Source organism: Dasypus novemcinctus, chromosome 4, assembly GCF_030445035.2.
Source record: "Dasypus novemcinctus isolate mDasNov1 chromosome 4, mDasNov1.1.hap2, whole genome shotgun sequence".
Lineage (NCBI taxonomy): Eukaryota > Metazoa > Chordata > Mammalia > Cingulata > Dasypodidae > Dasypus > Dasypus novemcinctus.
In genome coordinates, this window is record NC_080676.1 from 75,123,658 (window position 1) to 75,138,266 (window position 14,609).

Sequence of the window (14,609 nt, forward strand, 5' to 3'; positions counted from 1 at the left end):
GGGTTCCATATCTTCCTTAAGGAGAGAGGGGAGTCGGGGCCTGGAGTTGGCGGGCGCCCCTCCCTGCAGTGTCCACGCTGCGCCCTCGCAGCTCTTTCCCAGTCTGAACTTGCTCTTGTCTCCTAATAACAGCAGCACACGTTGACCTTTCCTTGCCCAGTGTATGGGGTCAGTTACAGCTCCCGAGCCAACTGATTTCATATTTTTATTCTACTGTCTCCATATCCCAGTTTTCTGTGTCCTTTTTACATAGCTGGTCAAATCCATCCTTGCCTTGATCACTGTAGAAAACCTCACGGTGTCACACGCCCAACAATGAATGCTTTTTGAAGAATTGGTTGCGGTAGCATATCTATACCATAAAATTTGCCGTTTTAGCCATGTGTGCTCTATGATTCAGTTGTTTGCAGTGTTGTGCTACCACATCACCGCACCATACCAAAACTTTCCCATCACCCCAACAATGAATGCTTTTGATAACAATGAAATAGTTTTTCGTCATCCTTGAAAAAAGCACAGCCTCCATGCCTAGGGCTGGACAAAGCCAGATAAATATGCACGTAGGAAATAAGCTGGAAAGCGATGGAGGCGGCCCACTGACAGAGTCCTCTTGGAGGCAGCCGGTGGTGGCACCTCAGCACACGTGCACTGCAAGGTGCCAAAGACCCCACAGAGAATCAGCCTTAAGCAACTTTCCATCTCCCAGGGGAGGCAGGCAGGCAAACATGATCTCGGTGCAGCCCAGCGAAGCGGGCCATGTGTCATTCCTCTCCCTGTAAGTCTGTTAGGCGGTGCATTGTTGGGGCAGCAAGAAGTGGGGCTGTGTCCAGTCAGGCAGTGCAGACACACAGACGCGGACTTCGGCCTGAGCAGGGTGTTGCCGTCTCCAGCTGCTCCTGGTCTGAATCCTCAGCTTCCTAAGAAGAGTGTGGTCATGCTTTCTAGGTCTGAGCAGATTCTCCCTGCGTAGACATTTAACGGGAAGGACGGAGGACATCACCCCCTCCAGGGCTTTATTCACCAGGAGCTGGGAGGAAGCTGGGAGGAGGCGACCCTGCCCCTGGTTTTGCTGTGTGTCTGAAATGGGAAAATGCATGTAAACTTTTCGTAAATACATCTGCGGGCTGACCCAGGGAAGGGGTAGCAGAAACCAGTGCAGGAGGGACCTCTGAAAGGAGTGTTGGCACCATGAAGGGTTTTTTGAAAACTGTTTTCAGAGCCTCTTTAAATAGAAAGGTCGTGTATTTTACTGTTTCAAGTGGAGGAGGTTTTGCGTGTTTTACTGTCTTGTCTTTCCATTCCAGCGGGCAGCTTGTGCAAGCGGAAAAGTCCGGAATGTGACAAAGAGACCTCCATCTGCACCGATTTGGATGGCATCGCACTGTGCCAGTGCAAGTCGGGCTACTTTCAGTTCAACAAGATGGACCACTCCTGCCGAGGTACGGGCGGGTTTGCTGGGCATACTGTGGCTTGCCCCCGGGACAGAGATGCTTTTCTTTGCTAGGCTCACTCACACGTGCTCATGTGGGCTTGCTCTCGCTCACTCTCTCTGCTATAGGTGTGACTCTCCGCTACAGGTGTGACTGTTCTAAACTGAGGGTAACCAGTCTTGTTATTTTGCTCATAGCTGGATGGAATACATTATCTCCTTGGAATAATAGTATTATCTCTGACTGGTGCATGCTGGCCTGGCAAGTCAAATTCCAAGGAAAAGAAAAGAGAATAGAATGCCTGTGGCTGCAATGCCTTTTCTTCCTTTCTTTTATTTTTCCACTTAAAAGGAAGTTAGAAAAACTATTGCTTTAACCCCCAAGGTTTTATACCATTGTCCACTAATCTTTTAAAACAGAGGTATAAGTATGGGGCCAGGTCTGTCCACCTGTGGCTCAGTGGACAGAGTGCTTGGCAAGGCTCAGAAACCCAGTCAAAGCCCGGCTCTGTCTCACTGATCGTGTATCATCTTGTGCAGGTCCCTTTGCTTTCTCTGCACCTCAGTTTCCTCCTCTGTGAAATGGGTATGCTAAGCCTTCATTGTGCATTGTAAGCATTAAAGAAGGCAGCAAATATGGAAGGACTTGGTAAGCCATCAGCATTTGCTCTTTTATTTTACCCTGATTGTTGTTGACTTAGTGAGTTCTAATTTTATAGGTTTCATGAGTGTTTGAGAGAAGAAATGTAATTCTGCTAACCTTTCAGGTGAGGCTTAAATTCATTAAGTTTGAGATCAAGTCTACTCAGTGAGTATAGTGCAAAAATAAAATACTACATCAGAGGACTGTGTACCTGACTTATAAAAGACTGCTGAATTCTGATCTGTGCAATTGTGTTCATCAGAAAAACTAGCAATAGAAAGACCATAATGGTGCCTTAAACGTCACCTCCCTTTAGCAGGCATATGACACGGTTTTCCTGCTCAGTCCGCACCTTGCTGGAGACAGATGCACTTGAATCCCAGTAAAAACCGCATCCTTATTTTTGTCCGGACTTCCCTTTAGAGGACTCATTTCATCAGGAGAGGATAAAAATACCGTTCAGGGCAGCACTTTCATCCCAAGCTTCTGACGCTCTGACTTTGTTAGGTTCATATGCAAAGTCCTTTTAAAGGCTGGCTATTCTTGGCTCTGTGTGCAGGACCCAAGTGGGTTTTTTAGAGGAGGGCAGGCTGTGTTGGGCATTGGTCTTGCGGTGGGACTGGCCCCCAGCATCTCTGGACATCAGAATGCTTTGGCCCAGCGACCTCAGCTCTGGATGAACAAACTGCCTGAGGAGAGAAGGGAGGAGGAAGCTGCCACTTAACTACAGAGAGAGCATGCTTCCTAATCCCATCTCATCTGGTTTAGGGTCAGGGGTTCCTTGCCCTGCTTAGAAACTGGGCTTGAGCCCAGTGCATGTGGGAAGGTGACCTTGCTAAAATCCCTGTGTGCTGGCAGCTGCGTAGCTGCTCGGAGGGCAAGGCAAAGTGGGTGAGGGGTGTGGGCATGCAGGTTGGTGCCCTGGGAGTGGGTGCTCTGGACTCTGGGACAACCTCCAGAGCCACCTGAGCCACTTCACTCTATTTCCAAGTCATTCCACTTTCAAGTCAGCGTTAGCCATAGCAGAGCTGTCAGAGTCACCAAATGCAAATGACACAGGCACCAGTCATTGATGTTTATCAAGTAACGACCCATGAAGCAACATAAGGAAACCTCGGTTAGCTTTTGGGTTTGTTGCTGAAGCCCCGTGAAGCCTCTTCTCAACAATATCCCTGTTAGTAAGAATTTCAGTCCACAGCCACCTGGTCTCTGATGAATGGATTCCGAGCTCCCTGGCCATAGCCCTGTTGGCTGGGTTGTGATGGGTTAACAGTGACATCTTCTGGCCATTGGTGGAGCACAGGGGGATTTAAAACAGTCCCTTTTTGGACCTCACATCCTGTAAATGGAGGACAGAGGTGTGTGTAGACTTTTTCTAAATCTCTGCAGTTTATAGCTGTGCATTAGCAAGTCTCTATAGTGTTTTCTGTTGCTCACATACATTTCTTAGTGTGTCACAGAAAATGTCTTTTTAATGTCTAACATGCTTTCAAAGCTTGATATAAAATTCTAATAGTTTCCCTTCCCATAGGTTTTATAACTTCTTTCCATCATGCAGGCATCCTGCTCTGCATTCCAGCAATCTGTGTGTCTCGTTCTCTCACCAGACTCCAAGTGCCTAGAGTGCCGAGGCACGCTAGAATAGCACTTGGCACATGGTAGAGTTCAGCACATGTTTACTGAATGAACACATGAATGATGGGGCAGAGACTATGCAGATAAAAGATTGGCAGGGCTTCACTCTGTTTTGAATTCATGCGACAGATTGCCTGAAAGGAAACATGAGTTTTTTAGGCTCCACCATATACTTATTTTTTTAGAAGGCCTGAAGGCTTGAGTTTGCTTGTGTCCCATAGCAATAGGGGAAGTCCAGCTGGGGCGTGGTGCTATCTGCTGCCACATTCATTTTGTCTTCAAAGCTCTGTGGGTGAAAGTGTGAGCATGTGTGAGAGGAGAAGCTGGCCCTAAGTAGCACTGGAATGCCTCACTGTCAAGGTGTGTTAGGGTTCTCTAGGAAAATAAGAGCTGACAGGATATATATGTAATTTAAATATTATGAGATTTTTAAAATAGGAATTGCCTCACGCTATTGTGCAAGTCCAGTTCCAAAGGACAGGCCACAAGCTGGGAGCTAGGATGAAGGTTTTCAATGAATTAATTTCCCAGGAGGAGCTGGCTGGCTGAAGTAGAGGTGGAAATTCTCCCTTCTGACTGCTGAACTCATCACATCTTCTTTCAAGGCCTTCAACTGATTGGATGAGACTTCTTTAATTGCTGAAGGCAGTCTCCTCAGTTGATTGTAAATGTCATCAGCCATAGATGCAATCAACTTACCGATGTTTTAATTCCATGAAATCTCCTTACAGTAACAGCCAGGCCAGCGCTTGTAACCAAACAACTGGATACCGTAACCTAGCCAGTTGACACAAGAACTTACCCATCACACAGATTTCCCCTCTGAGAGCCCCAGAATGGTGCCAGGCACACAGGAATGAGCGCTTCATCTTCGAAGAATGACTGAATGAACACATTTGAAATAAAGAGAGGCCACTTCTGAAGCTAAATGAAAACAGCCCAACCTTCTAGCTCCCAGGCAGGACAACAGATGGTCCTTACATCTGGCTAGATAACAGCCCAGGAAAGGAAAGCTCCCACCCAGCAGACGAGGGTTGGGTTGTTGGGTGGGTAGATTTGGTGTAAAAACATTTCCAGGAAGAAGCATCCAGAACAGAACAGGCTGGCGTGACATCAGCCTGCCTCGGTGCTGAGCCATGCGGGGATGAGTCAGTGGAGAAGCAGGCAGTCCCCGCGTAGCTGCCCTGCAGACACAGGCCGGGTAGCGTCCAGGGGCGGCTCCTCTACTCCCGCATCCCTGCCGTAGCACAGGGTGGCGGAGCGGGAAGAGGACTGCCAGGCATGGCGAGTCCACCCCAGAGAGGCAGGAGAGGCCAGTTGTTCCTTCACAGGGCCCCGGGTAAGAGCAGTGGAGACCTCAAAGGCAGCCAAGACTGGGGAGACTGGGCCTTGTTACTCCTTCCCTAAATGGGAGGCGAGTATGCTCTACCTTGTTGCAAAAAGGATTTGAGGCACCTAATCAGAATTCCTGTCATAAAGTAAGATGTTAAAAATAATTTAAGCATTTAAAAGGTAAGTCACATTGGAGGGGAAATAAACCCTCGTTGAGGCTGGAAGGAAAGTGAATTTGTAGAAAGGTGTACTGTAAGGGCCTGTGTGTTTGCTAGGGGTGGGCCATTCATTCCAATTCTGAGTTTCCTGGACACTGAGGCTGAGAAAGAAACACAGTTTTGTGCGTCGGGGTCTGTAAGAGGCAGAGCACCCCCATCTTCCTAGGCATTGAGGCCTGAGAGAACTTTCTCTGGGGCATCCTCTTCAGGGATTTACTGAGTGATACTGTGGCAACGTGGTCCGGGACTTCCCTGTGAAAAATGCCATCGGGAGTTTCCCACGGCTGATTCTTAGAATAAATAACTCTTAATTCGAGATCACGTAGCTCAGAGAAAATGCTGCTGTGGATCCAAAAACTGTGCTGCCTAGGTTCACAGCCCTCTAATGATCTGCTGTGAGATAAATTATAGATTATTCAGAACAGGGTTTTCCAGCCTGCGTTCCACAAAACTCTAGTGATTTGTTAATAGATAGTCTATGACAGTAAAACAGGGGCTAGGAACATTAGGCTTTACAACGCAGGTAGGAGGATGAAGGTTACACACACCTATATCGTGGCTGTTATGCACGTATCTTCCATGGCAGAGGATGCCGGGAAGGCTGAGAGTGCTCAGGAGCCAGCCTGCAAGGCGTGCACCCCCTGAGCCCCAAGGCCTGCCAGCGCACACAACTCACCATGGGCCTGTCATCTGCTTGGGGACTGCTGTGTACCTTTTCTGATTCATGACCATTTATGCAGTATATATCATATACTAATCATGAATCAGATTTTCATCATTCCTTCCCGCAACGAATTTGTCTCTGAGGCCATTTTTTATTGTCCGTTGTCACCCAAGCATGCCTTACATCTCATGGTGCTCTGCAGTTTATTGTAGTGTTGAAAGAGTTCTGCGACCAAATAAATTGAGGAACTAACTGCTGCTCTGGGGGAATGGCTCCACCGCAGGCGGCAACACCAGAGGGTTCAAAGTTCTTAGGTGAGATGCCAACCAAGGGTGTGCCTAACCGTTTCCAAAACCCCCTGCATAGACTAAAGGGTGAGCACTCTCTTAGGAAAATTGGGACACCCACTAGGACCTTGACCTAGAGGATGCTACCTGCAGCCCCCACCTCTTCATTGTCCTTCGGAACAATGTTGGGTTAAAGGTTTGACTTAGATTAAAGGAGGCAAGGCATTTGGATGTTACAGAGAGGACATTTTAAATCTATAGAGCATTTATGAAAAAGAATTGCATTTATTGAATGGTAGCTGTAACTGCAAACATTTAGTTGGTGGTTATTAGGTGCCCGGCACTGTGCTAAGCCATTTGCATGCCTTATTTCCCCTCCAAGAAACCTATATGTTAGATACTATTATTGTTCTTTTTTTACAGATGGGAAACTAAGAACCACAAAGAGATTAAGAAAAATTTCTTGATAGGGTAAAGAGTTGAGTCATTAACAGTATGTAGGTCAAGTTGTAGATAATCCTAAAGCTCTCTGTAGCCTTCTGATTCTAGGATATTCTTATGGACTTCAGGATGCCTGGAGTTTAATTAATCGTGATTTGGGCAGACGGAGGTAAATAGATCCACTCATGGATTTTGCTTTTCTCTTTAGCATGTGAAGATGGATACAGGCTTGAAAATGAAACCTGTATGAGGTAGGCTCCTTGTTTCTTCCTTCTGACGAATTTGTGGCACACCTTATTTGCACATTACTTAGGTAAATCATTTCTTGTGATATCTGACACTAATTCTTGTTGTTGTTTTTTTTTTCATTAACTTGCAGTTGCCCGTTTGGTCTTGGTGGTCTCAACTGTGGAAACCGTAAGTATACAAGCTTTCAGAGTTTTCCTTGGGCGGGGGCCTGCCCAGGGCGTTAGCCTCCTCCCTCAGGAAACATCCCCTGCCCTCTCAGGTCCTGTGCTGGCGGGAATGGGGAAAACTACGGACAACAAAGACTCGATTGGCGTCCCCAGGGCCCATGGCCTGTCAGGGGAGGTCAAGGCATTCCAAAGCCCCCTGCCTGTGCCGAGTGTTAATGCAGAAAATAAGGCCTGAGTGTGTGTGTGTGGGGGGGGGTGGGGCGGGCAGGGCAGGCCCAGAGGAGGCTGGAAGAACAGCAGCAATACTTCCTGGGGAGGAGGGGGGGCGCTTCAGGGCTAATGGTAATGACGACACCGTAATGCTTCTAAGCTGGCAAACCTTATCTTTAAACACTGTAAGAGTTACAAACAAGAGAGGCTTCAGTAACTTCACCCAGGATGGACTGAGGATGACTTAAGGGAGGGGGACGGTTCAAGGTACAGCAGAGTGGCCTCAGATGTGCGAGAAACTTACTCAAATCCAGGCCCGTGTGGAGGCAGAGAACGAGAGCGCAAGAGATACAAGGTGAGGGGTTAGGGGCTCTGCTCGCCCTGCTCTCCCCCGTGTGCTGAGCCTGGGAGCCGGGAATGAGAGCCGCCGTCCTCCTGCGGCCTCTCCTCGAATGAACGAGCGCTCTAAGCCTGCTTTCGTCAAACATATCCCTTGAACAGTTTTACTAGAAAATAGTTCGCATTTCTTAGTGAAGGGAAGGGTGATCCAGACAGGGAACACCAGTGTGTGAAGTGTTGAAAGCATTCAGTGATTTTTTTTCAGAGATTATTAAATACTGTATATGCCTGAAGATATTGCCCTCCATCCACTCACTATTCTTTCAGTTCTTGTGTTGGGAAAAAGTCGAGACTTCCACATTCTGTCCGTGGAGATCCGGAAATGGTCAGGGTTTCTCTCTGATCGGCGTCTTCCTTTGTCCAAGCAGCCGTCGTCATCACGTCCAGCAGAGGGCAGACTTCTGTCTGGATGGATAGCTCCCGGCCACCCTTGGGTACTGGCAGCTTGTAAACGTATGGTGACTTTCGGTAACTCTGGGACAGTGTGGTAAATATCACATTGTCATTTTGATATCTGTGTTTGTTTTAATCTTGTAAAAACAATCAATAGGGGCTAATAGCAAATAGCACCTGCCATCTGCCTCTTTCCCTGAGATCTTAGACTTGCCCTAGTTGTTGGTTAAGGAGTCAGGAACGCCTGAATTTCATCCCCGATAACTCCTTGTGACTCACTGTATTGCGCCACACACAGGGTCCTGATCACCCACTTCTGTCACCTCTCATCACCACCAAAGACAATAGGTGCCTTCTTGGGGCAGTAGCTCCAGCTGGGTTTTTCATAGGCAAGACATGCTTTGTCTTCATGCAGATTTTTCCACCCAAGCCCAGTGAGATGGGGAGGCCAGCTTTTCCAGCCAAGCACATGGTCTTGAGATTCCCTCACTCCTACATTCCTTGGGATTATCCAACTCCACATATCCTGGGCTGAGACAGGGCATGTGCCTGCCTTCCTAGATTCCAGCTTCCTGGTTTTGACTAGATTCCGCTCCTCATTCCTCTTAGAGAACATTTTTCAAACCGGATAGGAAAAGACAAACCTTTCTCTCAAGTTCTTTATCCTTGAGGAAGGAAAGGCGGCATAGGCAGGGCCACCCCACCAGCCAGTTCAGCCTGCACCTGTCTTCCCACCGTTCTCCTTTTTATTTTCTCTTCATGCAGCCACATCTGTTTACCTCCTACTTCACCAATTCTGTCTTCTTATACCATTTGTCAGATGGCCCCAGAATTCTTTTACAAATTTTCTAATCAGAGATGTCCTCTCTTCTTTTTGCCCTTGAACTCTTTTGTGTACACGTTTCCTCCTTTGCTTGGATTTATGTTTACTCCTCCTCACAGTTTCATAATATCCTGCATGATATCTTGGTTTGCTTCACTAATTTTTTTCAAAATTAATTTAGTTTTTTAATAACATAAAATGGATACCCATTAATTCTTTTTTTTCCTTCCCGTATGCCTCCTCTCTCCTGCTCTGCTGTTTTTGCTGTCTGTGTCCATTCACTATGTGGTCTTCTGTATCTATTTCTCTTTTTATCTTCTCCTCTTTCTCCTCTAGGATTCACCAGGATTCAATCCTGGGGACCTCTGATGTGGAGAGGTTCCCTCTCAATTGTGCCACCTCAGTTCCTGGTCTCTACTGCGCTTCACCTTGACTCTCTTCTTCGTCTCTCTTTATGTTGCATCATCATCTTGCTGCATGACTCACTTGCACAGGCACTTGGCTCACCACGCGGGCACTCGGCTCACCACGCGGGCACTTGCACAGGCACTCAGCTCACTGTGCAGGCACTCACCTCACCACGCTGGCACTGGCTCGCCGCACAGGCATGCTTTCTCTTCTTCTTTTTCACCAGGAGGTCCCAGGGGTTGAACCCAGGTCCTCCCATATGGTAGGCAGAGGCCCTATCACTTGAGCCACATCTGCTTCCCGCACTAATTTTTCTTTATTTTTTAAATCCAAATTAATTAGAAAATGGATGTAAGTTAAGAGAAGAAGAAAAGTAAAATAAACAATCTCATCACTCATTAAAACTCATTGCTAATGCACTGTTATTTATCTTTGTTTCTACATGTGGTCCGTGGGCCATCAGCATCAGCATCTCTTAGGAGCTTTTGGTGATGCAGAGTTTCAGGCTCCCCTACTTCAAACCGACTGAATCAGAATCTGAATTTTAACTAGACCCATAGATTTGGTAAATATGCAGGTTTATGTACATATTAAATTTTGAGAAGCACTGGTATTTGTCTTTTCAGAAATGTGTTACTTTTTAGTAAAAATTGAACACCGCCGAATATACTATTTTGTAACCCGCATTTAAACCTAATAAACTATGAAGTGTTTTTCATTTACTTAATTGTATGATGTTACTTTAGATAGTTCTAGGGAATTCTCCTCTTTGGATAGGCCATGGGTTTTTTTTTAACCATTTCCCTCTTATTACCTTTTAAAAATATTTTTTATGTTCTGTTTTATGCTTCTTGTTACTTTGTGATGATAGAATTCACGTAATTTTCCTAGCTTACCTTTTTCTGCCCTCAGACATTTTTATCCATCCCTCTTCCATGTTCACAGTATGCCCTTTTTGTAGGTCATCAATTCTGTATTAGTCAGCCAAAGGGGTGCTGATGCAAAATACCAGAAATTGGTTGGTTTTATAAAGGGTATTTATTTGGAGCAGGAGCATACCGATACCAGGCCATAAAGCATAAATTACTTCCCTTACCAAAGTTATTTTCATGTGTTGGAGCAAGATGGCTGCCAATGTCTGCCAAGGTTCCGGCTTCCTGGGTTCCTGTCTTCCAGGATCTTGCTTCTCTCTGGGTTCAGGGTTCCTCTCTTCCCAGGGCTTGCTTCTTCCTGGGCTCAGGGTTTCTCTTTTTCTGGGCCTTGCTTCTCTTTCCTCTGTGTGCTTACTGCCTGGGGCTCCAGGTTAAGTCTTCAGCATCAAACTCCAACATCAAAAAACCCTTAACTCTGTCATTTGCCATGCCCTACTGGCACAAGAGGTTTATATAATTACTTAATCAAGTAAACCTATGAATCCAATATAATCTAATATGCCCAGAGGAAAAGCTCAGTTTACAAACACAATCCAATATTTCTTTTTGAAATTCATCAATAATATCAAACTGCTACACTTTCCATTTAAAGATTCTGTGTCTCTTCAAGAGAGATGCTTTCCACACCAGACTCCTGGCAGGGCCAGAAAAAATTTAGGACCTGTCTTCCCCACTTATTGTCCTCTTCCTGTTCTGCCAGTGAAACTACAGCATTCAATTTAAAGATAATTCTGCATTGTCTTTCCACCCAACCCACAGTCCAGTGGCAGGTGCATAAAGCATCTTTCAGTTGTGTTCACCCTGTTGTTACTTTGGGCTATAAAAAGATTCACATCAGTGGAAATGTGTGTTGGTGGGAGTCAGTATACCAAATACACAGGAAAACTGCACTAAGCTGCTTGAGAGGAAGAGCGGATAATTAATTATCCAGACATCAGCTGGAATTCTCATTCAGCTAAAAGCAAAATATTTCATTCAGCTTTAACTAGCCTCAATTTATATCAGAAAGGAAAGGAAGTGGGGGTTAGGGAGAGGGGATTGCTAATCTGTATCTAAGGTTCCTACCAGGAAGAACTGTTTGGTAAGATGGAAGGGACAGAAACCTCAAAAGAAAGTGACAAAAATCATCTGCGAAATTGACATGGTGGAGGGAGGCGACCACAGGGCATGGTCACTTACAGCCTTCCAGATTTAAGAAAGGGAAATTTCAAAAAATGCAGAGAAAACAACTACTGCTGTGAACACCTAAAAGAAAGATGATGCAAAAGTAATGGAAAGATTTAAAAGGCAAAATTCTAACCAGACATCACTAATGTCCTCAGTCAGGGAAAATAGCTTCAGAGAATGGAATGGATTTAAAAATAAAACAAGTATGGGTAGCCAGGATGGTCTGTGATGAGTTCAAGAGTTTCAAAGGAAGGTATATTGGTCGTTTTTGTTACTTCTGGAATAAATAAGCCTTGCTAGTTTAAGCAGCAGAGTTTATCAGAAGGATCATGGGGTATATCACGGAATTCCAGCATCAGGGATGGCAGGGAGCAGGGAATTGTAAGGAACCTCGGCAAGTAGAGGTCGTGGACCTTGTTTTCAGAGCACGTAGTAACATGACTCCAGCTTTGTCTCTCATCTGTGCTCTTTGCTGTTTCTGTGCACAGGCTTGCTCTCCTTCCCAAACAACATGACAGAAAAGAAAGAGTCACCAAAGTGCCCTTGAGTGTGTGTGATTGGTTATCAGTCATTTTGAAAGAAAAGGACCTCTCTCTCTCTTTCAATTGGAAATTCCTGGGAAGAAACTAATTGGTACAGCTTGTGTCATACGTTTACTTCCAGACCAGTCAGCTGTGGCCAGGGGACAGTGTCACATGTACACACACGACTTCCTCCCCTCTCCCACTGTAGCCGTGCAGAGGTGAACAGTTCCCAAAAAGGGGGGTTGGCAAGACGGAGGGCCCCATAGATTCCATCCCGATAAGCATATAAACAAGGACAAAGGTAGCATACAGGACAGGCTAAGGCACACAGTAGGTTAGTTTGGTAAAAGGTGACAGTGATGACATCAACCTATGAACCAAATGCAAGAATAAAGAAAAGGTAGAGCCGTTACTTGAGAAAGACTGTGAAATGTCAAATGTCAAAAAGAAAGTAGGACTCCTAATTCCAAGTTCTCCAGTCTGTGAACTGCAGCAATTTGAATCCAGCTCCTCTTTGGTGTCTGCAAACACCAGGATCTAGATTGAACTAGTCCTGCCCTCCCTCACCTAACATTAAAATAGTTTCAGTTGCTTACTTGGTAAACAAAAGTGCCCAGTTTGTTTTGAAGTGAAAATGAAGCCTGAAACTATAACCAAGAGTTAAAAGCATTAACAAATAATTATGATTATAAAGTCATATAGATTCCCATATATTATAAAATAGAAAAAAAGTAGTATCTGAAATTGCTGAAACTGGTTGGAATTAGCCTAGACCTGCAATTGTGATGGTCATTCTAAAAGGTCTCACCCATTTATGGTTATTCTAGACTTAGCCTCACCCTTATGTATGTTTACTATTATGATGGTAATTCTAGACTGAACTTACCTTTGTTTGCAGTTACTTCAGAACTAGGCCCACCCTTATGTATACTTGCCATTGTGATAGTAACTACTCAATTAATTCTCCCCCGTTTGAATCCATAAGGCAGATTTGAGACACCCCCATTTCCTGTCCCCTGACATTAATAAATGTGCTTTCTCTCATTAACATCCTGGTGTGAACTCCAATTCATCTGCTCCCAGCAAGAACCCAGAGAGACTCCTGTGGGGTTTCCTTTATCTGGAAAATCTCTTCAAACTAGAAAGCAGGGGACAGACAAGCCTAAGAAGACATTCACTGCCTTTTTTCCCACCTTAATATACAGCACCCTGCTAAGATAGTAAATGGCTGCTGCCTTGTTTTGCTAGAAGTGAGAAGACTTGGACTTGGTATAAGCAGGAGTTAGACCCTGCACCGTCGTGCAAGCCCCTCTTGAAGGATTTTGGTCTTTATCTAGGACAAAGGGAAGCAAGCCACTGACAGATTTTTAGGCATGGAAATGACACGATCAGGTTTGCTTATTTTGAAAGGAGTGGGTAAGACGGGGTGGTGCAGGAGGATGAGTTCAGAGGTGACTGCAGTTGTCCAGACAAGAGATAATAGCAGCTGAGGCTGGTATTGGTGGAGATGAGTAAAAGTAGATCAATCAAGAGATCTGTCTTCTGTCTTAAAATACATGTCAGGAAGTGAGGGTTTGGCTTTGTTTCAATACTGATAGTGTTTTCATAATAATCAGGTTTCTGTGCCATTTATTTAAATAAAAGGGTAAGTAAAAGTTGCATGGCTTTTCCTTACACGTATCTCATCACTGCCTATCTTCACTCCCAACCAGCACCAAGTGATGTTGATGGTTAGCAGAAAGGGGCAAGAGCCTCTGGGTCTGTGCATTAGCCTTTGATTTTAACCAGATACCTGGAGCACATAGTCTGGTCTTAATTTACTATAGAAAATCTGGTTATTGGCCTTTATTATCCTGGGTCTTACAACCTGGGAACATGATTTTATTAATTGTATTTCTACAACCAGAAAACAAGATTGTTTTTCATTTGAATTTCCAGATAGTTAATAGATTTCATTGAAAGTATGATTTGGCCTGCTATACACAGGTATAAAACCAATGAACTGAAACTTAATATTCACTGTTAAACATGATGTGTGCTTACTATACGGTTGCTGGATTTCCTCTAGGTTCTTGGCTATATTACAAACGTGAATTTAAAAACATGCCAGTTTAGTTAGGGCAGTTGTTTATTAAGAAAACGAGAGACGAGAAATGGGAGAGATTAACAGATTATGAGTCCCAGATATACCTGTGGGCTGGTCCAGGCAGAGAAGAAAAGGGGCAAAAAAGGTAAAAAAAAAAAAAAAAAAGTGGGAGGGGGCGGCTAAAAAGGGCTAATTTATAGACTACAAGTCCCTGCTAGAGAGTACAAGTCCCCAGGTGTACTTGCATGCTGGTCCAGGCAGGGAGAGAAAGGGCATAACAGCGCTGAAAAAAGGTTGACTAGTCCCTGCGCTGGCTTTTTAAGCCATTAATTGCCCTGCCCCTTGTTAATGTTTGGGGGAGGAGCCCCAGCTGTTTGCTGTTCTGATTGATTACCCCCTGGGAGGGGGGGCGCCTGTGGCAAGGCCCCTTGAGATTATTTGGGGCTTTTTCTTGATCCCAGATGAAATCCTGTTCCAAATGGGGAATTCTCACAGGGTTCTTCCAGCTGCCCTCTTGTGGGGTCCTTCCCTCAAGGATGGTTCCTACGGCCACGTGTTCCACAGCTGTGGTTTTCTGCCAGGTCCTAGATTCGTCTTTTCCT

General features: G+C 45.3%; 1 protein-coding gene across 2 annotated transcripts in view; it reads left to right on the plus strand.

The window, feature by feature from the left end:
* HEG1 (heart development protein with EGF like domains 1) overlaps positions 1-14,609 on the plus strand; it is a 92,473-nt gene that overhangs the window by 60,057 nt on the left and 17,807 nt on the right. For both annotated transcript variants that reach the window (XM_012528029.4, XM_058295670.2), the window contains 3 exons: positions 1,305-1,439; positions 6,858-6,900; positions 7,029-7,066. In XM_012528029.4, the coding sequence (XP_012383483.2) occupies positions 1,305-1,439; positions 6,858-6,900; positions 7,029-7,066 (216 nt within the window). The remainder of the gene's footprint in view (positions 1-1,304; positions 1,440-6,857; positions 6,901-7,028; positions 7,067-14,609) is intronic.